This window comes from Alosa alosa, chromosome 6, assembly GCF_017589495.1.
Source record: "Alosa alosa isolate M-15738 ecotype Scorff River chromosome 6, AALO_Geno_1.1, whole genome shotgun sequence".
NCBI classification, from domain to species: Eukaryota; Metazoa; Chordata; class Actinopteri; order Clupeiformes; family Clupeidae; genus Alosa; species Alosa alosa.
Genome location: NC_063194.1, coordinates 9,826,803 through 9,850,578, shown reverse-complemented (window position 1 = coordinate 9,850,578; position 23,776 = coordinate 9,826,803). Strand labels below are relative to the sequence as shown.

At 43.2% G+C, this 23,776-nt stretch overlaps 1 protein-coding gene across 4 annotated transcripts; it reads right to left on the bottom strand.

Annotated features, from left to right (window-relative positions):
- Positions 1-1,738: 1,738 nt before the first annotated feature.
- taf2 (TAF2 RNA polymerase II, TATA box binding protein (TBP)-associated factor) lies at positions 1,739-23,379 on the bottom strand. 4 transcript variants are annotated; one of them, XM_048245805.1, is made up of 27 exons: positions 22,855-23,379; positions 22,573-22,627; positions 22,302-22,462; positions 21,944-22,062; positions 21,162-21,303; positions 20,641-20,872; positions 18,676-18,860; positions 17,517-17,630; positions 15,632-15,731; positions 15,286-15,371; positions 14,347-14,482; positions 13,894-14,048; positions 13,333-13,447; positions 13,115-13,224; positions 12,446-12,511; positions 11,994-12,047; positions 10,984-11,236; positions 9,600-9,740; positions 9,359-9,469; positions 9,044-9,237; positions 8,096-8,235; positions 7,442-7,511; positions 7,149-7,258; positions 4,312-4,535; positions 3,947-4,105; positions 2,653-2,755; positions 1,739-2,040 (listed from the first exon to the last, which is right to left on the bottom strand). In XM_048245805.1, exons 1-27 carry the CDS (start codon positions 22,902-22,904, stop codon positions 1,766-1,768), a joined length of 3,660 nt encoding a protein of 1,219 aa, XP_048101762.1. In that variant the 5' UTR covers positions 22,905-23,379; the 3' UTR covers positions 1,739-1,765. The 4 variants fall into 4 exon arrangements, with proteins under 4 accessions (XP_048101762.1, XP_048101763.1, XP_048101764.1 ...); XM_048245806.1 differs by having other exon boundaries at positions 4,324-4,535; XM_048245807.1 differs by lacking the exon at positions 11,994-12,047.
- Positions 23,380-23,776: the final 397 nt, after the last annotated feature.

The following is a 23,776-nucleotide window of genomic DNA, read 5'->3' as shown; positions in this document are numbered from 1 at the left end:
GTCAAACACTTGCTCTACATATCACAATTCTGCTAGAGGAATTTGAGGTTATATGAGACAACCAGGTGCAGCCTATTTTTCCACCAGACATTCCTGTCATACCAGATGATCATGGTCTTAACAGATTGAAAATGTCCAACAGCATCAAATCTCACCTCAAGAGAACCCAGAGGTGGAAGGGGGCCATTTAACTGCAGAGGACAACAGGGAACACTGAATCCATCAGATTCTGCTGCCAAGCTGAGGTGCATGTTTTGTCAGCCTTTTTTGTACCTGCATGAGATAACTAAAGTGGTGGTAATCTATATAGCTGAGGGCTATATGGTAACACAACCCCCCCTCCCCCCTCCCCCATACACACAGCGACCCCCTCCCTCTCTATGAAGTCACCTCGTGTGTGGTTGAGCCTCATCTTGACTGCTCTGGCAGGGCCTGTGCTGTCTGTGTCGCTGTCCAGCCTTCCCTTCCTGTGTCTCCAGTCTGAGTAGAATTCCTGACAAGGGGCTATTCATGCAGCCCCTGCTACAGCTTGCATTTTAGCTTTCTGCATCACTACAAACTCCTTCAGTCCTACATTTCCTCTGGTCTTAAGAGGACTCACAATATACTCTAAGGACTCACAACAATATGTATAATCTACTACCAACTGTAATATCTACAGCTGATACCATAACTTCTTTTCTAAGTATACTGTTACTATTGTAAACATTATTCAGTCATTTACATGCATCATACATTTATGTTGGTTTTGTTCATGCAATGATGAATTCAGAAAACTTTATTTGAAGTGTATGATTAAAATGACAAGAACAAGGACAATTAAATGAAAATAAAAATAACAAAGACGTCAAAACCACAAAACAAAAACAAAATAAAGTATCAAACAGACATTAACACTTGGTTTATGTAGAAACACGAGAATGTATAAGAAACTGGCGGTCTACCTGAAGTATAAAAGAATGATGGTGTAACATTTAAAATCTAGTATCCAGTCCGAGCTTTTTCACAGGGGAAATCTGGAGCACTGAACTAGTGCCAGTTTGTACAGCACCTACATAAGAGAGCTGAAGGCTGAACTTTCACCCCAATATTCAGGCTTGTTATGTTGCTAAATCTCCATTTCCCTCTCAAGTTGTAGTCGGTGGGCTGAACTGAGGGTACACTGTGTGGGGGTGGGGAGTCCTCTTCTTAGGTAAACTCTCCATCATATACAGGGCCATATAAAAAAAATATGTGGAAAGGTCTGCGGCAGCCAAGAACCTTAAGAAGCCACAAATTGAAAAGTTCCTTTGTAAAAACACGTACAGAATGTCATTATTTATCACCTTCTGTCGCTCTTGGTGTGTGTGTGTATGTGTGTATGTGTGTGTGTGTGTGTGTGTGTGTGTGTGTGTGAGGGAGAGAGGAAGACAGATAGAGAGAGAGCAAGAGAGAAAGAGAGCAGGAGAGAGAGACAGAGAGAGAAAGAGAGAGAGCAGGAGAGAGGATGTGTGCAGGCTGAGTGGTGTGGCATGATAGGTGGTTGGGAGAAGGGGAGCGGGCGGTTTTGGGGAGGGGGGGGGCAGAACTTAAGTGCTGAGCACTGCCTCTTTGTGGTCAACGATGACATCAGGAACACACATGAAGTGCATCTTTCACCCTCCAGAGTCCACGCACGAGGGAAGGAGAAAGTGCCTCTTTTGTGAAGTTCCTGAGCTGTGGTCGCCACAGTAACACCCGTCTCTCTCTCTCTCCCCCACCCCCAGGCTTGGGCAGAAGGCCGTCCTCAGTCGGAGAGGGATGGCGAGCGGATGGAGCGTCCGCTGGCTGGGCTGTTGCTGAAGGCGTGCGAGTCGCGCTCCTTGTCCTTGCTGTCGTGCTTGTGCTTGTGTTTGTGCTTGTGCTTGTGCTTCTTCTTCTTCTTCTTGTGCTCGTGGTGGTGGTGGTGGTGGTGGTGGTGCTCGCCGTGCTTGGACGACGAGCTGCTCTCCTTGCTGAACATAGGCATGGGCGTGGCGGGCATGGAGAGCAGGCTCTGCTCCACGGACGGAGGCTCTTTTCCTGTGGGGCACCGGAGAGAGGATGGATGGAGGGGAGTGGGAGAGAGAGAGAGAGAGAGAGAGAGAGAGAGAGAGAGAGAGAGAGAGAGAGAGAGACACGCTATGAGACCACTGTTATTTTTTAATTCCAGAAAAATGTCAAAAAGGAGATTTTAAGATTCTGTTTGCTCCAGGACGCCCTTTAAGACTTCAAGGTGGAGTGAGCAATACTGACGGAAGTCAGCTGTTTTGAAACACAACCACCTCATACACCCCCCTCTCTCTTTGAAATGTTCTTTCCAGTTCCTTGCACGCACATCATCTTGGCTTGGACACATGCCATACAACACAGGTTAAAAACCTACACACACGTGTCTCAGAGCAACATAGGAACTTAAATGCATAGGCTGCACACATAAATAAACCTAGCGTGGCATACAACAGGCGGCCAACTGGTCTTATATGGGGTATGGCTTATGGACAGGCCCGTAACTACACATTCATGTAGGGAAACACAACATCTATTTTGGCAAGAAAAAGACTGGTTCTTGTTTGTTTTTTTACATTGTATCACCTCTTAAGTGCTGAGGTGAACCTCAATGCTTAGCCTGGTAATATAGCACTTCTCACTTACCTGGTGTAGATGGTCTTTCCAGCATGTTCAAATGATGATAAATGAAAGCCTGACTATCATGAACTGTCTCCATGTCGATGTCCTCCTCTTCTTGGGTGGGAAACTGATTGATACAAATTTAAATATATCATCACATGGTGACAAATAAGCCCAGAGGGGTATTTCACAAAACCTAGATAAGGGATTAAGCTGGGATTTTTGGTTATCCTGGATGAATTTAGCCTTGACTTGGTTTCACAACAAAGATGGCACATAAATTACTATGGAGATTTATTCTGTGAAACTAATTATGTTTTCTTATTGCCAGCTTTCATTCAAATCAGACCTCCATGTGATTTTTTAAGAACTTTATTCCATTTGTACACTACTTGCTAAATGCATTTGCTTGCACAACACCACAGATTGTCTGCGTAATTCCATAGGGTTATCATTTTAATTGTGATAACCCAATAATTATACTCATACATACTCGTATGCTTATTTTGTTGATAGACGTTTGATGAATAGCCTACTATAGTAGGTGATTGGAAATAAAGGGCAATTTTTCAAAGGTGTTGTCAACTAATTTGGATAATATTTATAAGATAATATTTAAAGTCATATATAGTCATACTATGTGTATCTTTAAAGTGGCGAGTGCTTTTCTTAATCACGTCGTGTGCCAAGACAAGGAAGCACTCACACATGGGTGCATACGTAAATGTGCATTTAGTTGGTCTACTACGCCTACTCTCAGTGTTTTCCCATTCAAAAAAGAAAAGGTTTACTTTACTGTTGGTCTATATCAAAAGCGGTTGTTCACTTTGTGTGAATGACGCTATTTTCTGACTCTTTTTAATTTCAACTGTGAACCTGATTACTTACACCTGACTTAACCTAGTCGCTCCTACTCATCCTGGATTGGCGTTAATAAAACGTGTTGAGCTAGGATGACCACTCAATGCTATGTCAAGCCTCGCTTTACAGTATCACTTATCTTGGACTTTTTAATTCTGCTTTATGCTGTGGAATACCCCTCAGATGCTAGCAAATAGGCCACTGTGACATGCTGACCTAAGCACCTTCACTAAATACGAAAAAAGGCGTAATATTTTCTAGTAAATTTGTATGAATGAAAAATTAGGAACATGAATATAAATCATCTCGCGCAATTACATATCTTTTCATAAAACCAGCCTAGCTGTACTTTAGGAGTGTCTGTACTTTGGCAAAAAATGGCAAAAAAGGAAACAATGACCACTGAAACAACATGTCCTATTGAGGGAGAAAGACGAGTTGCGGGCAGGCTCCTTACCCTGCTCTTCATGGGAATTTTAGCGCTCAGCTCGTCCTGCAGCACCTGCCCCGGCTCTGGGGGAGACCCCAGGGGTGTGTCCAGCTTCCTCTTCAGGGCCTGACTGGGTGGAGGGACCGGGATAGGTGGTGTATCGATGACCAGATGCTCTTCCTCTGCCTGCGAACACAGAGAAAATGAGTACACAGACGGAAGGTACTAGCTCACAGGGTGATGACGGACTCATGCAAATATGATTGGCAACTAAATGGGAGGAATCTAATGGACGTCCTCAAAAGACTGACAGAGAGGCTTTTAGTAAAAAGAAGAACAGATGGATAGATGCAACAGAACGGATGGCTCTAGGATGGATGGGTCTAGCATGCCTTAGTACTGACTGAGAAGGCCATGGACGAGATGGACGAGGGCAGCTCGGGGGCAGCCACGGCCTGCTCGGGCTTGATGGTGGGGTTGAGCAAGGCCTTCTTCTCCTTCAGGTTGAGTACCAGGCCCAGCTCGGGCAGGGGCAGGCAGGAGGGCCGTGTCAGGCCAAACAGCGTGTAGTACAGGTTCATCGCATCGCAGCGCAGGCGCCAGTCGTGAGAGGTGCCTGCAAGGGTCACAAAGCAACACAACGTCACAGGAGGGATGGAGGATTATTTGTCATATACAGTACAAAGTCTAGCCCCCTCTTCATTTGTTGCTCCACTAATGTTACGATGGTCCACCTCATACTCTCCCCACAAGAACACAACCATCACACAGGAAACAAACATAGCACCAAAAAGCCCCCCCCCCCCACCCCCGCAAGGACAACCACCACAAGACCACCAAAACAAATCCAAAAGTGACCAAACACTGAAACCGGACCGGAACGAGAACAAAAACCACCCTCTCTGTGTCCTTCATCACTGTGCGCACACCTCCGGGCTACACTGCAGCAGAGAGAGCCAGAAACACTGCCAGAGCAAAACATAGAGATACAATACTGTATATTTGATGTTTTTGTTTGTTTATAAAGCACTTCTATCAATGATCCCTGTATCAAATCCCTGTATCCCTGTATCAAAACCAACCACAGGGTAAAAGATGAGAAAGCACAACTCAAGGACAAAAAGAACTTTCTCAAATGATGTATCCTGGAGAAACCATTAACCTGATTCTGTAAACGGTAAGATTTAATTTGATGTAAAAAGCTTAGCTCCCATAAACAGCCATTGCAACATCAACCCCAAAAGCAGGTTCAGAGCTACCCAACAATCTGTTAGAGCACATTAGGGAATAATCCTGGCAGACTGCAGTCCTCCGAAGAACCCTTTAAATCTCTGCCATTGTGAAACAGACGATTTCCCCTCAGTCTGAGAGGCGCGTGTGCACTAATCAGAAGCAGGTGTCAGTGTCAGAGTTCTAAAAAAAAAAAAAAAAAAAAAAAAAAAAAAAAAAGTTTGTAAAAGTTTTTAAAACTCCTGCCAGCATATGCCGCACATATATAGGTCAAACACGCTGAAGGTAGCAATCACTACGGGGGGGGGACTCTATAATGAGCTCTGCTAGTGTCTCTGTCAAAAGACGTCTTAAGTTGTTGTTCAGAGGAAGTCCCGCGGCAGGCTTGTGCGTTGTGTTAAGAGACTTCAAAGGGTCCAGCGCGCTGCGGCTGGCTCGTAAAGGCGGAGGCCGGGGCCGGGAGGCTGGCGCGTGCGGTGGGGGCCATGTCATCACCTCCAGGCCTGGATGAATACGCGCCTGTACTGTACACATGTGGAAGTGATTGTCCAGAGAGTCCCCGTTGGATCTGGCCGACCTCGCGCGTGATGAAACACAGATGTGGAGGCCATAGGAGAGAAAGTGTGTTTTGTCTCCCTAATGTGATTATTAGTTTGTGCGTCGCAACAGCTTTCGCCATCTTTGTGTGTGTTATGCAACTTTTTTTTTTCTTGTTTGTTTGGCTACAAAAGAGGTTTGGCTACAATTTATCTCGCCTTGCATGGAAATTGTATGATAGTTACTGTATTGTCACCTGGTGCTATCTAGAGTCCGTAATCATGTTACACAGCCACTTACAGTGTAGTAGAGTGTAAATAAAAGAGGTAATATTTGGACACCAAATATGTCAAAAAACATTTAATTTACTGTGTACTAACTTCTTTATTGGTTCAAGAATCAATTCTGTCACTGAGAAGGACCAAACGCCCAAGCTCAGAGGCGACGCCTTCCTCTACCCTTTGACCCTGCCCCAAGAACCCCTTCACCAGTACCCGTCTCAACTGATTTGCTCCATTCCTGCTCTGAGAGCACATGAAAATGTCTTTCTACCTCTCTACTAGTGAAATAAGCCCAGTGAGCTCGCCAAAATAAATAATAATTCAGTTACATAAATGAAAAGGTAACAGAATTGACTGAACAGTGAATCTGCCATTACAAAGACTAAATAAATTATGGCTAGATCAAAAGAAATGTCTTGAAGAAATTTAGAAAATCTGTTCAGTCTTGATCAGTTTGAAAGAACTACAAAGACTTTTCCAAATACCTTGGATGTGAAGGAAACACAGTACGAGTTTTAATCAAGAACACTTGGAAACATGAAACAGTGAATTATTCATGGAGTGGATGGTTTACGGAAAAAACATCTTCATTCTCCAATGTGAAGGGCAAAACCCCCCTCTGTCTTTCAGGTTTTTCATTGCCAGGCTAACATGAGTTCATGACTGAGCAATTCAAAAGAACCTTTTGGATGATACTATGCCTGCCATTAATCAAGCAAATTCCTGAAATCACATCATGCCACAACAGCCAAAGGGGGTGCGGTAGCTCTCCTGCCTCAGGATCCAATCTGGACACTTAAAACACTTAACTGACTCCACTGACCATGGATCCAACAGAAAAGTCCATGAGAATTAAAGCAAAGAAGTTGGATTGGATTTACAGGAAGGAATCATTTTGATACACTCAATACTTCAGATAATGGAAAAATCAGGAGGCAATTGCTTAACCACAAAATATAATTTTCAGAACCTTGTTGTAATTTAATAATCTTGGATTTAAGGTCAAAGTGTAAACAAATTGAGTGTGACGGATGCAATAGCAAAGGAGACCGCATTTTAGTCTACTTAGAGCAAGAAAACAAACTGTGCCGCCATTTCTTAGGCACAGAAAAAAAGTACATTCTGTGTGAGCCTACTGTTCTAGTTCTGTCTTGTTTGGCCTGAGTGTATCCTAACCTTACCTGAGTTCATGAGCTTCCACAGTTGGTCCACAAGTGCCTCGTTGCAGAGCGCTGACTCTGTTGCTTTGGTAAAAGGTGGGTTCTTACCAAGCATGCTTAGGATCTTATGTCTGGAAAGATGCAAAACACATAAATAGGTACTCGTTCATTTAGAGGGGTTTGTCAGTTCACACATTTTTTTTCTAATTGGTTGTACATAACATACATAACTTTAAGGGCAATTAAGAATACGTAAAGACAAAACGGATAACTTCAAGGTTCTGATCAAAGCCACCAAAAAAGAAAACACTGACTTGACATAATGTGTGGGGTCATTCTGGACCATGGTCAGCAGCCACTGGAGTTCTTCTGAGCTCCTGTCAACTAGCAATAAACACACACAGGTAAAACACATGCCCCCGTCTGTGGCTCACACAATGCTGCCCTGTTAGTAGCCCACCCGCCTCTAGCAGACCACCAGCTCAGCTCACTCAATTACATTAATATGAGCAATATGGTGGAAGAGGATGGGCAAGAGCCAGGGGCAGACATGGTGTGTGTGTGTGTGTGTGTGTGTGTGTGTGTGGGGGCTAAAAGAGGAGGAGGAAGGGGGCAACAGTGTGAAGCTTTACATCATTAATGATGCAGAGTGATGAGGTGATTGTTTTTGACTCATTTCCAACAGTAGCCTTGTTAGGAGAAGAGTTGGATGAAAATAAGAAGTGAGTCCATGGCCATGTGCAGTTGGCTCAGTCACTTTTTCCACATAAACATAATGACCAGTTTTATTTTGCTCTTAGAAAGCACAGTTAATCAACAAGCTCTTCAAGCATTTCAATAAACTGCTATAAATCTGACTACTACAAAGACACTATGATTACATTAATTTTTCAACAACTGCTAGAAATAAACTTTTTAGAAGGCACAGTATATGAAATTCAAGCGTGATTATGGCCAGAGGTGCCTACCTCGAGTGTAATCCACAAGAGCTTCCAGTGCAGCGATGCGGACATCAACAAAATGGCCAAACTCTGCATAGGACTTGAAGAGGCTGGGATCACTGGGAATGTGGCCATTCTTCTGCAGCGTGCGAATGGCTCGCAGACAACTACATACCACACAAGACAACACAAGCACAACATCAGTTTTCCCAAAAGCTTCAAGCAATATGAAGCAACTATTCATATGAACTCGACTACCATATGCAAAATATGAACTTATTTTGCATGACTTATGTTTAGCTTGGCACAAACAAGATAAGTAAATATAATATTTATTTACGTAAACAGAGCTGTATGCAATAAAAATCATGAACACAAGTTATATTCAACCTTATTTTGGAATACGGATTATGGGGTGAAAAGTTTAGAGTAATGACTTCCCTAAAACAAATTGGAATCTAGACTAAAGTGGTCTGTTGTCTTTCCTAATTTCCAATAAACCTTTGCCACATATTTGACAGAAAGGGCACTCACTCGAGCAGTCATAAATCTGCCTGAAAGTGATCCTGGTTTCTCTGTTTGGCAATGATGCTCTGTGAGTGCATCTGGCTCTATGGTGATGTACTCAGAGTGCCCCATGCACGCACTCAGTGGTGACTACGTTCTTGCAGCAGGATTGGCTTTTCAGTAGTCATGTCTTTGCATGACTAACATTTTCATAGATTTATTTACTTGATCAGTTACATTGACTGTACATCTCTAGTTTGATAGCAGAATGCTTGTAAGCAACTGCGTCAATTGGCTGTGCTGTGATTGGGTTACTCATCTACAAAAACCTAAGAGTTAATGTGCCTCTAACAGGCTGTGACTCTACACAGTACCTAACGGTGATTGTGTTCCTGTAACAGGCTGTGACTCTACGCAGTACCTAACGGTGATTGCGTTCCTGTAACAGGCTGTGACTCTACGCAGTACCTAACAGTGATTGTGTTCCTGTAGCTGGGGAGCAGTTTCTCCATGTTGAGGTAGCGGGTGATCTCTTCCAGAATGAGGCGCACGTCTGGGTTGAGGTTGTCCACCGTGCGGACCTCGTTGTTAATGCTGATCGCAGGAGTCAGGGAGTTGGTGAGGGCGTCAATCAACTCAGCCCTGTAGTAGTTGTCAGAGAACTGTGTCGACAGCGCAAAAGAGAGATTGACAAAAAGCCTGAGGGATATACAACCTCCACCTGATAAAAATAAAAACTGCTGTTCTGACTCCTAAAGACTGTGGATACACTGCATGCCTCACCTTATTCTTCCTGTTATCATTGTACTTGATGAGGTCCAGGATGAAGTTCAGAACTTCTTTAGGGCATAAATTCTGCACATCTCTCAACAAAGCCATAGAAACTGGCATAGTCTAAAGAGAAAAATATGGGAGGGGCATGTTACAACAAGTTTCCTTCATATTGATAATATTTTGAAGAATCTGAAAAGCACTGAAATGCAATAAATGCATGCAAAAGAAATCTAAAGAGGGAGATGCATGCCTTTTGCAGGAAGTAGCTCTGGAAGTTGATGAAGTTGTTGGTCTTGACGATGTTTGGGCAGCTCTTGCAGCAGAACATGCGGGTGAAAAGGGATTTCATGGCAGGTGGTCCGGTCCACGTGCTCATCATGGAGTTGGCAATCTGCAGCAAAGGAATAATAATAAAAAAATATGTTTCTGGAACAAGGGAACAAGACTTGAACATGAGGAATGAAGTAGTAATACATCATTACATCCAGCACTGTATATTTTACAGAGGACATCAAAGAGGCTTTAAGCCCCATGTAAGTGTAAGAGCTCCAGCCTGTGGGGAAGGTGATATCGGTGTTCTGTACGACCATATTTTCTGGATATTTTCCCCTTTTATTGCTTTTACAAATAATAATAATAATAAGCAGCTTTATTTGTATAGCACCTTACATACACAGAATGCAGCCTTAAAGTGCTTTACATTTGGATCATTTAACACAATAATAGAGAAGAAAATAATAATAACAATAATACATTTTGAGGCTAACACAGCAAGTTGTTGCGATAGTATACAAATGCAACATAACAAATGCAAAATATATAACAAAATATATAGGCTTTGCTAACAAACTATATATAGGCTTTGCTAACAAACTATATATAGGCTTTGCTAACAAACGCTTAGGCTAACAAATGCTTAAATGGAACCTTGGTCAATTTAATTTGGCCTTTTTATTACAATAAAATAACTCACTTTAATGAGTGAAAGTGAAAGCAGATCTCTACATCCGACTCAAAACCCATTGCGGCCATTGCTCCCTCTTATTCCCATGTCAAGCTCATCTCCTTCCTACACACTCACCAGCTTCTTCTCTGAGTGCCTTCAGCACTGCAGATATCTGCCCACATGCATCGCGTCTAATGGGTTTAAAAACCAACGTGCTTTCTATCCTGTTCTCTCGCATCCTGTGGCATCTAAAATGTATTTAGTAAGTATAAGTAAGTATATGTATACTCTTTTGATCCCGTGAGGGAAAATTAGTCTCTGCATTTATACCAATCCGTGAATTAGTGAAACACAAACAGCACACAGTGAGGTGAAGCACACACTAATCCTGGCGCAGTGAGCTGCCTGCTACAACAGCGGCGCTAAGGAAGCAGTGAGGGGTTAGGTGCCTTGCTCAAGGGCACTTCAGCTGTAGCCTACCGGTCGGGGTTCGAACCGGCAACCCTCCGGTTACAAGTCCTAAGCGCTAACCAGTAGGCCACGGCTGCTATCCTATACTATCCTGCTTTCACCTGGAGTCTGGAGAAAAACTATATACATATAAAACACATTAAAATATTAAACAGTAGAGTTTTGACCTACGTGGGTTAGTCTGTGTGTAAAACTCTGGTGCTGAGGCGCTCCCTACCTTGGCCAGGCAGAAGCAGGCCTGCATGCGCACTTTGTAGAAGCACTGCTCCTGCTCTAGGATGTCGGTGAGGGCGAGACGCGAGGCCGGCGTGGAAAACTTCTCCAGAGCCAAGATGGACTCCTCCTGGGCCACCACGTCGCGCTCGTAGCGCAGCTGGTACTGCCACATGAAGTCGGCCTGCTCGAACTCCACCTTCCGCAAGATGGACATGTCCGGGTCGATCCGAATCCACAGCAACGGTGAGTCAGCACTGAGGAGGGTTGTATGGTGGACAGAAGAATTCTAAATGCCCTGCTAGAACTAGTTTCCCCCTACATGCATTTAGGTAAACACATACACATAAACAGCTACTATTCCCTCCTGCTATGCTGTCGTGCTAATACTAAAACCAATCAATAATCAAATCCTGCTTAAACAAAGACATAGGACACATGTTTTAGTAAGTAGTTAGTAAGAAGTTAAAGAGAGAATTGTGCTGGTGCTTGGTACAAAGACAAAGCAGCTCAAGGCCATTTATCCTTGAGAACAGTCGTGCCTACTCATGGGTGCTGAGGTGTCCCTTTCTTTTAGAGTAAAAGTGTAAACCTCAACTTATAAACTACACTGTCTATTCCCTAAACCTTTCCTCAACACTCCTAGAGCACATTAACACTTATTAAATACATACCTGAATATCAACATCAAGCACCATCTTGGGCTGATATTTTTAACAGGGCATGGAGCTCTGCTTAGTGCAGAGGTTAACACCAAAACCTCTGGAGGCCTTTTCAACATGTTGTTGGGCTGGAGGCAGTATGTTTACCACACGTGACTATTACAGCAGTGACACACGGTCCTCCTCACATTTGTAGAGTGAGCTTGGAAGAGTCCAAGCCACAGCCAGAGCCCCAAAACTGGGCAACCACCCGGTTGTCCTCACATCAACCCTCACATCTCCTCCTCCTCCTCTCCTCCTCCTCCTCCTCTCCTCTGTTTTATAGCTCCCTCCTCTCTGTCCTCCAGCTCACCCTAGCTCCAGATAGCTGCAGCTGGCCCTGTCCTTTCCTCTACTGCTCTCGGGTCTGGGGAAGAAACATCAGCTGTAACGCACATCATTTCATGGAGTAGAAGCACAGAACTGCAAGCAGGAATATTCAAAACATAAATCGCATAGAGTGACGCGAGGAGGAACACATTCCCCACAGGTTTGTACAAATATTGCAGAAGTTCATGGTTTTTAATGCCTTTTTTTTAATAAACAAAATACTTTTCCTCAACGTCGCAATAGTTACCTATGAAGCACTTACAACACATTGCATCTGGTTCTGCAATTGTAACATTTTGTTAAAGACCTTAGTACTAGGTGGCAGTGGCACGACGCAGTAGACATTTGGGTCACTGGCCAACAAAGTTTGGTGAGAGAATCAGCATCAGACAGGCCTGATGGGACAGTGAATGACCAATAGAGAGGAAGTCTTACTCCATGGCTGAGAGGTCCATGTCAACTTCCTCTCCGTTCATCAGAGGAATCTTCTTCTTCTTGTTTCTGTAAGCACAAGGAGATGGAACAGCCATGGGAGGGGAGGCAAGGCAAGGTCAGGTCAAGGTCAGGTCAAGTTCAAGGTCAGGTGAGGTCAGGTGTGACACTAGCATTGTTTGACAGCCTACAGTATTCTCATAATGTCAAAGTAAAGATCCTTGAGGAAATGGAGAAGACTCCCCATACTGTGTTGGGTATTGCTGCAGTGGCAGGAGTCTCAAGGGTCAGTAACAAATACAAGTTAAACACACTAGAGGTCAACTAAAACTGGATACTGATCCTGCATGGACGATGTTCTATTGGCCGGTGAGGCCTCCACTCAGTATGCCGTCAATTGCATAATAACTCAATCCTCAGTCCAATTCTCATACATTAAATCAAAACAATACAGCTACATTAACATAAGCAAAGCAGAGTGAAGGGTCCTGTACTTTTTGTTCTGTTTCTTACAGGTCTTTTTACATAATATAACTATTCTATGGTTCTAGGGCCATCAACCTGCCAAAAAAGTTTATTTTTGAGAATGTAGCATGAATGTAGCAATGTTTGTGAAACAGATCCATAAGACCTCAGTGAGAGGTCAGGAGACTGTACTCTGCACTTCTTTACCTTCTGCTCTTGGAGTGGCAAGGTATATCATGCTTCAGACTGTTTTCCTCTATCTGCAGGGTGTGGTTGAAGGAGCCATCCAGTTCCTGAACCGTCACCTTGATGGGGCCCTGCGGAAACCAAAGAAACACACTTAGGTTCCTTTGCAAAACACCTGCTGGCCCCATGACCATGAGACCACCCCGAGAGAAGGCTGCCACACACTAGCGGGCTCTTACCACGTATTTCTGTGTGCCGGATGAGGTGTAATCCTGGCGAATTTCCAGCTCAAGCACATTCCTCTTCCTGTTGAAGGCAAAGCTCCCAAAGAACTTCACCACCCCACTCTGGTCTCTGGGCAGGAGTGTCAAGGCAAAAATTCAAAGCCTCGAGTCGATCATTCATCATGTGCAGCTTTCAGCTACAGGACATCACTCATCATTACACAGACATGTGCCTCACAGATCTGGATAAAATAGTGATATGGGTTAAACTGTCTCAACTAAATCCATCAGCTTGACAGCTTCTGCATGGTGAGAAGCACTATTCCAACAATTCAAAACAACATATGCAACATTTAAAACGGCTGTCAAAAAAGAGGGATTTATCTACAGAAAAAATATTTATTTTTAATTGTATATCTTAATTTTGCTTGTTAAATTCTTTTCTTTTTTTAAGTTTTTGTTGATTTTGCACTAATGAACAAGAATGGCGTGTCCAGTTCACTTAGATATTGCTGTATGTATTTAATTCCACAACTTTGGCAACAGAAGAAAGCTTGTGCAGCTGTAAAGGGATACACCCATTGCTTGATGAGAGGACCGATGTCCTTGCCAGACACGTTGGAGATGGACTTAAGGAAACTGGAGGTCGACACCAGCATCTGGCTCCACATATGAGACTGGTACTTCTGGGACGAGGCGGTGCTGGCTAAGCTCAGCAGTTTGTTGAAGACCTGCAGTTACACACACACACACACACACACAGTATGTGCACACAAACACACACCCGCCGTATAATATAGATTAATGCTTCCTGAACAAAGTGCTGAGAGAAGAGTTTCCACAAGCTATTCAAACAAAGCCAAAGATCTTTTCCAGAAATATACAAATTTCTGAAATCCATGACTGGAAAAACAACCCAAAATCCTAAGACCATGGAGTGGGCACTGAGCTTTTTGGGAAATAATTCACAAAGCAGATCGATCAGGGAAGGCTCAGCACTCATATAAACTTCGTCCTGCCAAGTGTCACCTGAAGCATGAACTCCATGCTGATCCGATTCTCGATCAGCCGCATGACCAGGTGGGCTTTGCACTGGAACATCTTGTAGTACTTCCAGGACAGCGTGTGGGGGTGTTTGATGGAGAAGTGCAAGTGAGGCGTCGGGCTGATGAAAAACAGATGGAGGAGCGCCAGAAGAGGAAGAGCCCAATGATAGTCATGAACACATATGGAAAGAGAAAGAGACAGCAAAACAAACAACAGTAAGTCATCAAGTAATTAACAGAGAAAGACATCAAATGAAAAAAAAAAAATAGAATTTAGAAAGACAGAGCAAAGGAAAACAAAACAAAAACAAAGAAATAGAAAGACAGAGCAAAGAAAACAAAACAAAAAAACAAAGAAATAGAAAGACAGAGCAAAGAAAACAAAACAAAAAAAAGCCAGACAGACAGCCTTTATATTCCACTTTTTCCCCCACTCTGAGGCATTAGTGGTTATTACCTCAGCTGTTGACAGGCGCCTCACAGCGCTTGAGTTAGAGCTGAGATAATTTGCAAACAGCTCTCAAAACACACTTCAGTGGGGAACTGATTTATGACAAATGAGAGCGCCGGAGCCAAGTCGTTTTATGGGAGGTCAATAAGTAGTTCTACTCACAGGCTGTTTTTCCTACAGTCGGGGGGATTCTGAAATCGTTCATCGAACTGAAACGTCTCTGTTCTACACAGCCATGCTAAACGCCAGGTTCAGAGGCCAAGCCATGAGGTGTAATTTAATTTGACGTACACTCTCATTATGATTGGCCCCGCTGACTGACCACTCAAACTCTCCAGTGCCTCCTGGGCCAAATGCTGCCTATGGATTCATGTGAGTGAAATCCACTGCGTGATGGAAAAGTACAGTGTTGTTGTTGATGACTGGAACTGAACCCTGATCAGTGTGGAAATGAAAGGTGCATTTAGTTACTTGTCCTTTTCTTTCCCTCCTCCAAAGGTGGGGTGCAGCAGAACTCCCCCCATCTTCAGCTCATAATCCACAATCCTGTCCAGCTCCTGTGGGATAAGTCAAAACACACACACACACACACACACACACACACACACACACACACACACACACACACACACACACACACACACACACACACACACACACACACACACACACACACACACACATCAGTGCTAGGAGGCAGCAGTACAGTTAGAGAGTAAATTACCCAAGAGCTCCCAAATAGATAACACTGGGAGGTGTGGTCAGCTACACAAGTGCAAGTATAGGGGACAGGGCTGGGCAGGACTCTTGTTCATACCTCCTTAATCCAGTGCCGGTACTCATTCACACCAAAGGTCTTCTTCAGGTACAACCCGTAGATGTAGCCAGAAATTCCTTTTAGAACCCACTCATCAGACCTGCAGTATAGAAAAAACAAAAATATGATGTAGTAGTTCACATGGATAGGATGAATGTCATGGATATATTGCATATATATCCATGACATTAAATATACATTATATATACAGTATACTTAAATAACACAGGTGCTATCAGAAATTATTGATAAAAAAAACATGCATATTATGTCCCATTTAAGGTATTGCAATGTTTTATATGACTATTTACTAAATTACATCCATCCAAGGTTTTTAGAATGTCAACTGACAATCTGTAAAAAATTACAGCAAAGTTATCATTGTGAATTACTGATGTAATGTTCTGTGACTAATACAAGTCTCCAAAGGGCATGGATCTGACCTATGATTTATGCTCGACCTTGTGGTCTTCATGGTTAGACTCTCATGCAAACAAACAGCTCTGCCACTAACTGCAGCCTGCTGCATATTAAATCCTGCAACTGAACCCTATTACTGCTGTCTTATGAGCAGCCATGAGTTTTACAGGCGTCCTCATGCGCTAAGGGTGAGTGCTTGCTTGCTTGCGCACGCCCCTGTGTGTTTGGATTTAAGGGGAGGCAGTGAGAACACCGCAGCCCTCGACGGACCACACATCTCTCCTCGCCGTCTTTGCAGCTCGGCTCAAGCCGTTAATCCCCCCTCCAGACAGCTACGCTTGACGGCAGCCAGAGCCCCCTTCCAGGTTCCAGCGAGAGCTGCAGGTATGACCTCATTTCTCTGGGCCAAGGTGGAGGCGCGACAAAAAGGGGGCCCGTCCGCCACCTCCTCCTCCTCCTCATCCTCCTCGCTGGCCCATGGGTGCTTATAGGCACTCGCTCAGTCGAGTCTGTCTCCAATTATAAGCTTCGGCTGAATTAACCCACACAATTAATCGCTAGCAGGTGACTGCTTTTCATATCAAAGGCCTTGCTTGCGCCTCTTTTCTGGCACGCTCCCTCCCCTTTGTGACGGCTTATATAACACTACCCTAAATTAAATAAATAAATGCATCTGTAATCTGAGCTTCCCACATCTGACTTGGGTTTGAGAGCCCTCAGTGTACAGGGGGGGCATTATTTCACACACAGATCAGTGCATGGGACACATTGAGTCAGAGTGCACAACCATGTCGCTGAGGGAGTGAAGTCATATACTGGTGCTGTTCCACCAGCATGGTTCTACATTACTTGACGTTCTTCTTTCATTCTCTGTTTAGATCATTTGCATGATGCCTATCTATTAAAATGCTATTAGAGCTCTCAGCTGCAAAAGAACATGATCCAGGTGAGGCCAGGAGAGGCCAGCAGAGACAGAAAATCTCATGCTCCGTCACAGACAACAGCAACAGAACACATTTAAATCGCTCAGCTGTACAGACACTCTCCACAGGTCACTTCAGAGTCTAACCAAAGCTGCCACGCATCATGAAGCACGGAAAAAAACAAAAATCAAGGAGGGGGAAAAAACATGGAAGAGTGAGAGAATGAGTGAAGTCAGAGAGAGAGAGAGAGAGAGAGAGAGAGAGAGAGAGAGAGAGAGAGAGAGAGAGAGAGAGAGAGAGAGAGCGGGGGAAAGCAGCTCTGTGTCCTAAAGCTGAGCCTGCGTCAGTGTGTTGGAGGTCCCTTAGTCACCCACGAGGAGCCAAAGCCCGCCCGTAGTGACGGTGTATGGAGCAACTAATGACCAGGACAGGGCTGTGATGCTGCCACGGGGAAGAGATGACCAGTCACCAGGGCGTGAGTAGGAGACTGGGCGGCTGTTTTGCTGACTGGCGCAACCTGAGAAAGGGGGCTTCCTACTCACCAGGACATGCGCGAGATGAAACAGCCAAAGAACTGCTGGGCCAGAGCCTGGGCCAAGCAGCGGCGCGTCAGGGGGGTCTGGTCGATAATCATGGCACTGTGCAGGAGATTCGTACTGCAGTGGCGGGAGTTGAAAAGGCAGGGGGAAGGGGGGATTGCAGGAAGGGAGAGAGAGAGGGAGGGAGGGAGGGGAGAGAAGGGGAGAGAAAGGGAGAGTGGATTGGATATTCAACTATTGGTGGTACAACTATTTAGATTTTTTTTTATTATTATTCTTTGAAGAAGATATTTTATTCTCCTAATCCTACATTCTGTAAACATTGCTGCACATGAGATTGCCTTAAATCTTTTAATTCTATTTTGTCTGCTACAAAACACTGTAAACACATTTGAGGTTGGTGCAAAGTAAAACTAAAGATTATTTACTAACTACACAAAATCTATTTGCAAATTTAACACCATGAGAAAGATCTAGGGCTGTCAATCGATTAAAAAAATAATCGAATTAATTACATACTCTGTGATTAATTAATCTAAATTAATTGCATATATAATTTTTGCTGTGAAAGTATTTTAAATATTTACATTCAAATGAATCATTGAATAATCAGCATTAGTGACATTAAAGTTCAAAAACTCTTTTATTATTATTTTCACTGTTCAAATAAAAGTTTTTTTTTTTCACATACAAGACATTTCAGACCACAGATATAACCTAGGGGACACAATGAAAATTAATTAACACTCCCCTCAATGTCAACACTTATTTCTTTGCATTGATGTGCCACTATAGAGTTGATGAACTCCGGTGATATGCAAATTCCTTGCTGCAGACATTGCAGAGGACTTTATTTTCAACACTTTATTTTTTATCAACATCATCAGGCCATTTTTTAAAAGTAAATGTTCCAATCAATGATCCAGGCAGCACGTTTTCTTCTCTCTCCTTCATTTTACAGTCTGACTAGAACGGCTCGGGGTCAAAGGTCATACGGAATCGATTAATCTGCACTAATTTTTTAAATCAGTTATTTTTTTCTCAAATTAATTAATCGAAATTAATCAGTTATTTTGACAGCCCTAGAATGATCTTAAGGACAAACATCGGTAGGGTCACAGCCAATTGACAGTTCCACACAGAAGGGCTTTCTCCAGCTTACCTGAAGATGCTCATGGAAGCATAGGAGGAGACCTGCACATAGGCCTCGTCCACAAAGACAGTCTTGAAGCAGGAGTAGGGATAGCGGCAGGTGAGGATCTCCTCATAGAACTCAAAGATCTCATGGAGGTAGGACATGGTGTGCTTGAGCAGGGGAAGCAGTTGAGGCAGGCAGAAGTGGGTCACCTGAGAGACATTGCACAGAGAGAGGTTTCAGCACAGCCAGACAACACACACATCTCTGTAATAATATATGTACTGCTTCCAACGCTGGTATTGTAGGACTACATCACATACAATAGGCCCTACATGTATTTTGTTACGTTCAGAGTTTACGCTAGCCGGCTACAGCCGGAAATTTGGCCGGTTTCAAGTGTAGTTGTGAAAAAAATATAAACGGACAGAATGTCCGGTGGAAAATATGCTAGGCTACATTAATTCATTCATTCATTAATTAACAGGCATAACATTAAATAGGCTTATATTGCACAAAATATAGGTGTACAATATCTTACCAACTTGAAACTATTATTTCAAGTTTGCACAAGTTGAGGTACAACACAAGCACAAAACAAATGTCTGGGACATTACCTCAACCAAGAACAACCTAGCGGCGAGCGCAGCACATGCCGCGTACAATGTGAACCCGGCTTAAGAAGGCTAGAGTCTGTTCGCAATGTGTGCGCATGCAGTTTGTGCGACTTAATGAAAGTAGCCTTCTCTGTGCAAAGCTGATTCTAAACATACTGCTGGTGCTGACGGCGCTTAATAAACTACATTGTGGAAATATATAGTTTGAGATTTAGTGCCATTTAATTTAATTTATTTAAAAAATGTGTCCGGCAGATTTTCTGTATGTCCGGTATTCTGAAATAGCCTATTACCGTTTACCGACATTTTGTCTGGCCAAAAAAATTCTAGCGTAACCTCTGGTAACTCTGATATTCCTGTACATGAACGAAGCCAAGTTCTAGACTAAAGTTTTTTTTTTCATTTTGTACACCAAAGAGAGTAACACAATGTTCTCTTTTCTCCAGTGCAACATTAAAAAAAAATCTGGACTCTGAAGTGAAGTTGAGGAACGCTCACACTGAGTGATCACACAGAGAGATCTGTTGTGTTTTACTTCATGAACAAATATAACATCTATTTCAACTGGACCAGGATGAAGCAGGCTTCTTTGTATTCTATGAACTACGTAAACAGAAAAATATCTGCTTATGTTCTGCGATCTGTGCAATAGACAGCATTCATTGTTTGTAAGGAAAAGTCTAAGCTTAGAAAGTCATGGCTTTTTGTTCAGGTCAACCATAACAGATATCAGTGTCTTTTGACTGTGTGAAGTCTGGTACTTTTAGGCACGGTTTCTGCCTTTGTGGGAGTCAGAGGAAGCTCTGCAAATATGTAAAATAATGCAATGCATATTCCTGAACAATGAATTGCTTCATTTTAGCAAGGAGACACCCCACAATAACACCATTTGTACAATAAAAACCTTTTCAAAGCCGTAATATTATTTCAGACTCAAATTTCTAACTCCTAAAGAGATGTTCACATTGACACAATGCAAGATGTCTGAGTTAATGTTTCATGGATCCGGGACACATACTTGGACATTAAAAAAAGAGGAGTAGGATGACCGACTAAAATATACCTGCAGAGGTGTTCAGAAAAAAATCTGAGACTGCCTATATAAAACATCATGCTAATGGGTGAATCCAGCTTTAACACGAGGTACAGAAGCCAAGATACAGATCATGTGTTCCCTCAGATCAGATGAAAACTATGTGCCTCATTTTCACAGATTTGATCTTGTAGCTCAACTGGGGCCAATTAAACAGAACTACTAGTAGCATTTAGTAACCTTTCTGTTCCACCTTCCAGCATAAGTCTGTAAGGAGCACGTCATGCTACGGTGGAGAGGGAATCCTCACCCTGTCAGAGTGAATGTACACTGCAGTCTCACCTCATGCATGTAGGGATCCACAAGAATCTCAAATGGTCCAACAGCCAGGGAGATGTTGGGGGCCGCAGTGGGGATGGGCAGCATGTAATGGTAGGTCTTCTTGCGCATGTCGTGGGTGTAGACAGTCTCCAGCAGGTCTCCACAGGACACGGCGACCATGGAGGCGTCCACTGTGAACTCCAGCTTCCACGTGCACAGCTCCGAATACGAGTCCACGCATGGGAACCAGAACCTGGCAGAGAGAGAGAGCGGCGAAGAGTCAGTGAGATAGACACACACTCACTTCTAAGTCTGTGCAACAACAACACTTTATAGATTTTATTTCATGTTCTATCTGATATCTCATGTTGTTTTTACCACAACCCAGCAGTATGCCATTAAGCCTGTATTTGGGTAACGTTTTTTTTAGCATGGCTAACAATGAGCCACTTCACTCTCATGCTAGACACAGGCTGAATTGCAAGCTGAGTGCAAATATTGTGAGTTTTGCCCAGGTACTGCAACGCTAGGAAATTCCATACCGTGTGGAGTTCTGGTAGCCGAAGGAGAAGATGTGGGCTCCCCGCTCTGCCATGCTGCCCTCCACGTCAGGCACAACAAAGTGCAGGCCTCCCTTAGGCTGGTCCAGCGAGAACTCAATGTACACTTTCAACACCTTCATCTCTATTGAAGAAAGACACAGATAGTGAGAAACAATCAAAAACGGCACATGAACAGAGAAAAGAAATCCTAGTAGGGGCAGCCGTGGCCTACTGGTTAGCGCTTCGGACTTGTAACCGGAGGGTTGCTGGTTCGAACCCCGACCAGTAGGCACGGCTGATGTGCCCTTGAGCAAGGCACCTAACCCCTCACTGCTCCCCGAGCACCGCTGTTGTTGCAGGCAGCTCACTGCCCTGGGATTAGTGTGTGCTTTACCTCACTGTGTGTTCACTGTGTGCTGAGTGTGTTTCACTAATTCATGGATTGGGTATAAATGCAGAGACCGAATTTCCCTCATGGGATCAAAAGAGTATATATATATATATATATATATATATATATATATATATATAGTATACACATCATTTCACAGTTGTGAAAAGCACAGTGCACAGACTAAAATGAATAAAATAGAAAATAAGGAAAGGTAGACAGGTAATGAAGACATTAAAGTGAACCTTGAAAAGAGGATGCAATATGATTTAATATTCAAAATAATCATGCTAGAAAGTGCAACCACCAGAATCAGTTTTTGCAGATTTGATGTAAACCCATAAAATGAGCCATCATCCGCTGTCTAAAACATCTCCCCCCGAGTTCTCACCGTCTCCTTGCTTCCAGAGCTCTGACGGGACCTTAATGCAGAGCTCCCCATTTCCAGCATCTGGGTCCACCGCACTGACCGCAGCCGTGTAGGCACTGGAGAAGTAGTTCAGGTTCCTCCTTCAAACACAGCCAGTCACAAACTAGTCAGTCACAAACCAGTGGCAAAGAGACCGCCTGAGGTGATATAGCAGCTTCTCGTGTCATTTAAAGTTGCATTGCATATCTGAAAATGCAGCAGCTGTGCCAGTCTTGAGCAATGTTCTTACTGAGCAACTGCATTTGGATACAATTCTGACCAGTGCTGTCTTCAAGAGACCAAAGCACCAAAACAATGCTGTGGACCGGGTGCAACTTACTGCTTTGATTCATGATGACAAACTTCTAAGGTGGGATCATTGTAAATGAACGGAGACTCCAAATCATTGACGCGTACTCTGTATATGCGACACTGCTTGCTGTTGAGTTTGATGCGGTTTAAATTCACAACCGTGGGAAAGATAGTCAGCTCCACATATCCCTATCAGAAAATAGAAGTACTTTTAATGAAAATAATCCTTTTGCGGTACTTCACTGGTAAATATGGCCCAATTTATTTTTAAGATATTAAGTTTAATAAATCAAACTTACAATAACTGACTTCCTCTGGAAATTGATGTTGGTTATGCATACCACCTGATGGGTTGTATAAGGAGACAAGAACAACAATTATTGAGTGAAAAATAAAATTGGCCTTGGATATGATAAATTCGTATCGGTTTTAATGACAAGTCAGTGAAACATGAACTAGAAACTTTCTTGACTTTGCATTGTAGCGTCAAGCTAACGTAGTACATGCATACATGATGCTGACTTCTAGAATGAACAAAGCCTGTTGCTGTAATATGCAATGTTGAATTGATTGGTACTTATAATTTGTATGGTCGAGGACTCTCGAAACCCTTGTCTTTCTTCCTGTTCATCCTGCAGGTCGAAGCTTTCAGAAATCGGCGTTTATTGCATAGGTAAGCAGGTTATGTCGGCAACTAATGTTACCGTCTATAATGCGAGTCTTCCGTACTCGATGTTGGCTTAACGTTAAGTTACAAACATTCAAACATAGGAAATTAGACTAAACGATGCATAATTTATGCATAATATTAGAACAACCAGAGGAGTCAATAACCATACTAAAGTTACTTTACAATCGTTGTTAACAAGTGAACACTAGCTAAGGCTCAATGACTAGCCAGCCTTACGAAGTTAATGTTAGCAGTCTGGCAAGCTTTATAAACATCTGACTGAAATGGTCCCTCTGCTTCTTCAAACGACGGAAGGAATGAATGCCTTTATTTTTTATGCCATCATTCCTGACAGCGGACCATGTACTAGATCTATACCCTACCCTACATCTCAAAACATTGTAAACTTCCTCCAGACGCAAGCAGCCATTTTGTCAATGACCTTTCACCTCCCGCGCAAAACAGATTTCCCCCACGGTCTTTGTCCACCTCCACAGGCATTATCGCCCTCTGTTGGTGTGGTGTTTGATTACAACAGAGGTGAAGTTAGTTTGATTTTTGATATTCGGATATTGGACAGATAGTCAATTTTTTTTTTTAATGCGGACGCATTGTCTCTTATTAGTCACACATAGGATAACTATTCTGCATTGGCTTGGGGTCCCTAGGTCACATGGCTTGGGAGGTATTGAAAATAAGGAGACCGTTTCTTATAGGAAATAATGTATTTTCTTAAAAAAAAAAGTAATATAAAATACAGCGTGCATAGTCACTATAAAAATAGGTGTCTGATGAGTCCCAAATAGGATAACTATTCTGCATTGATTTGGAGT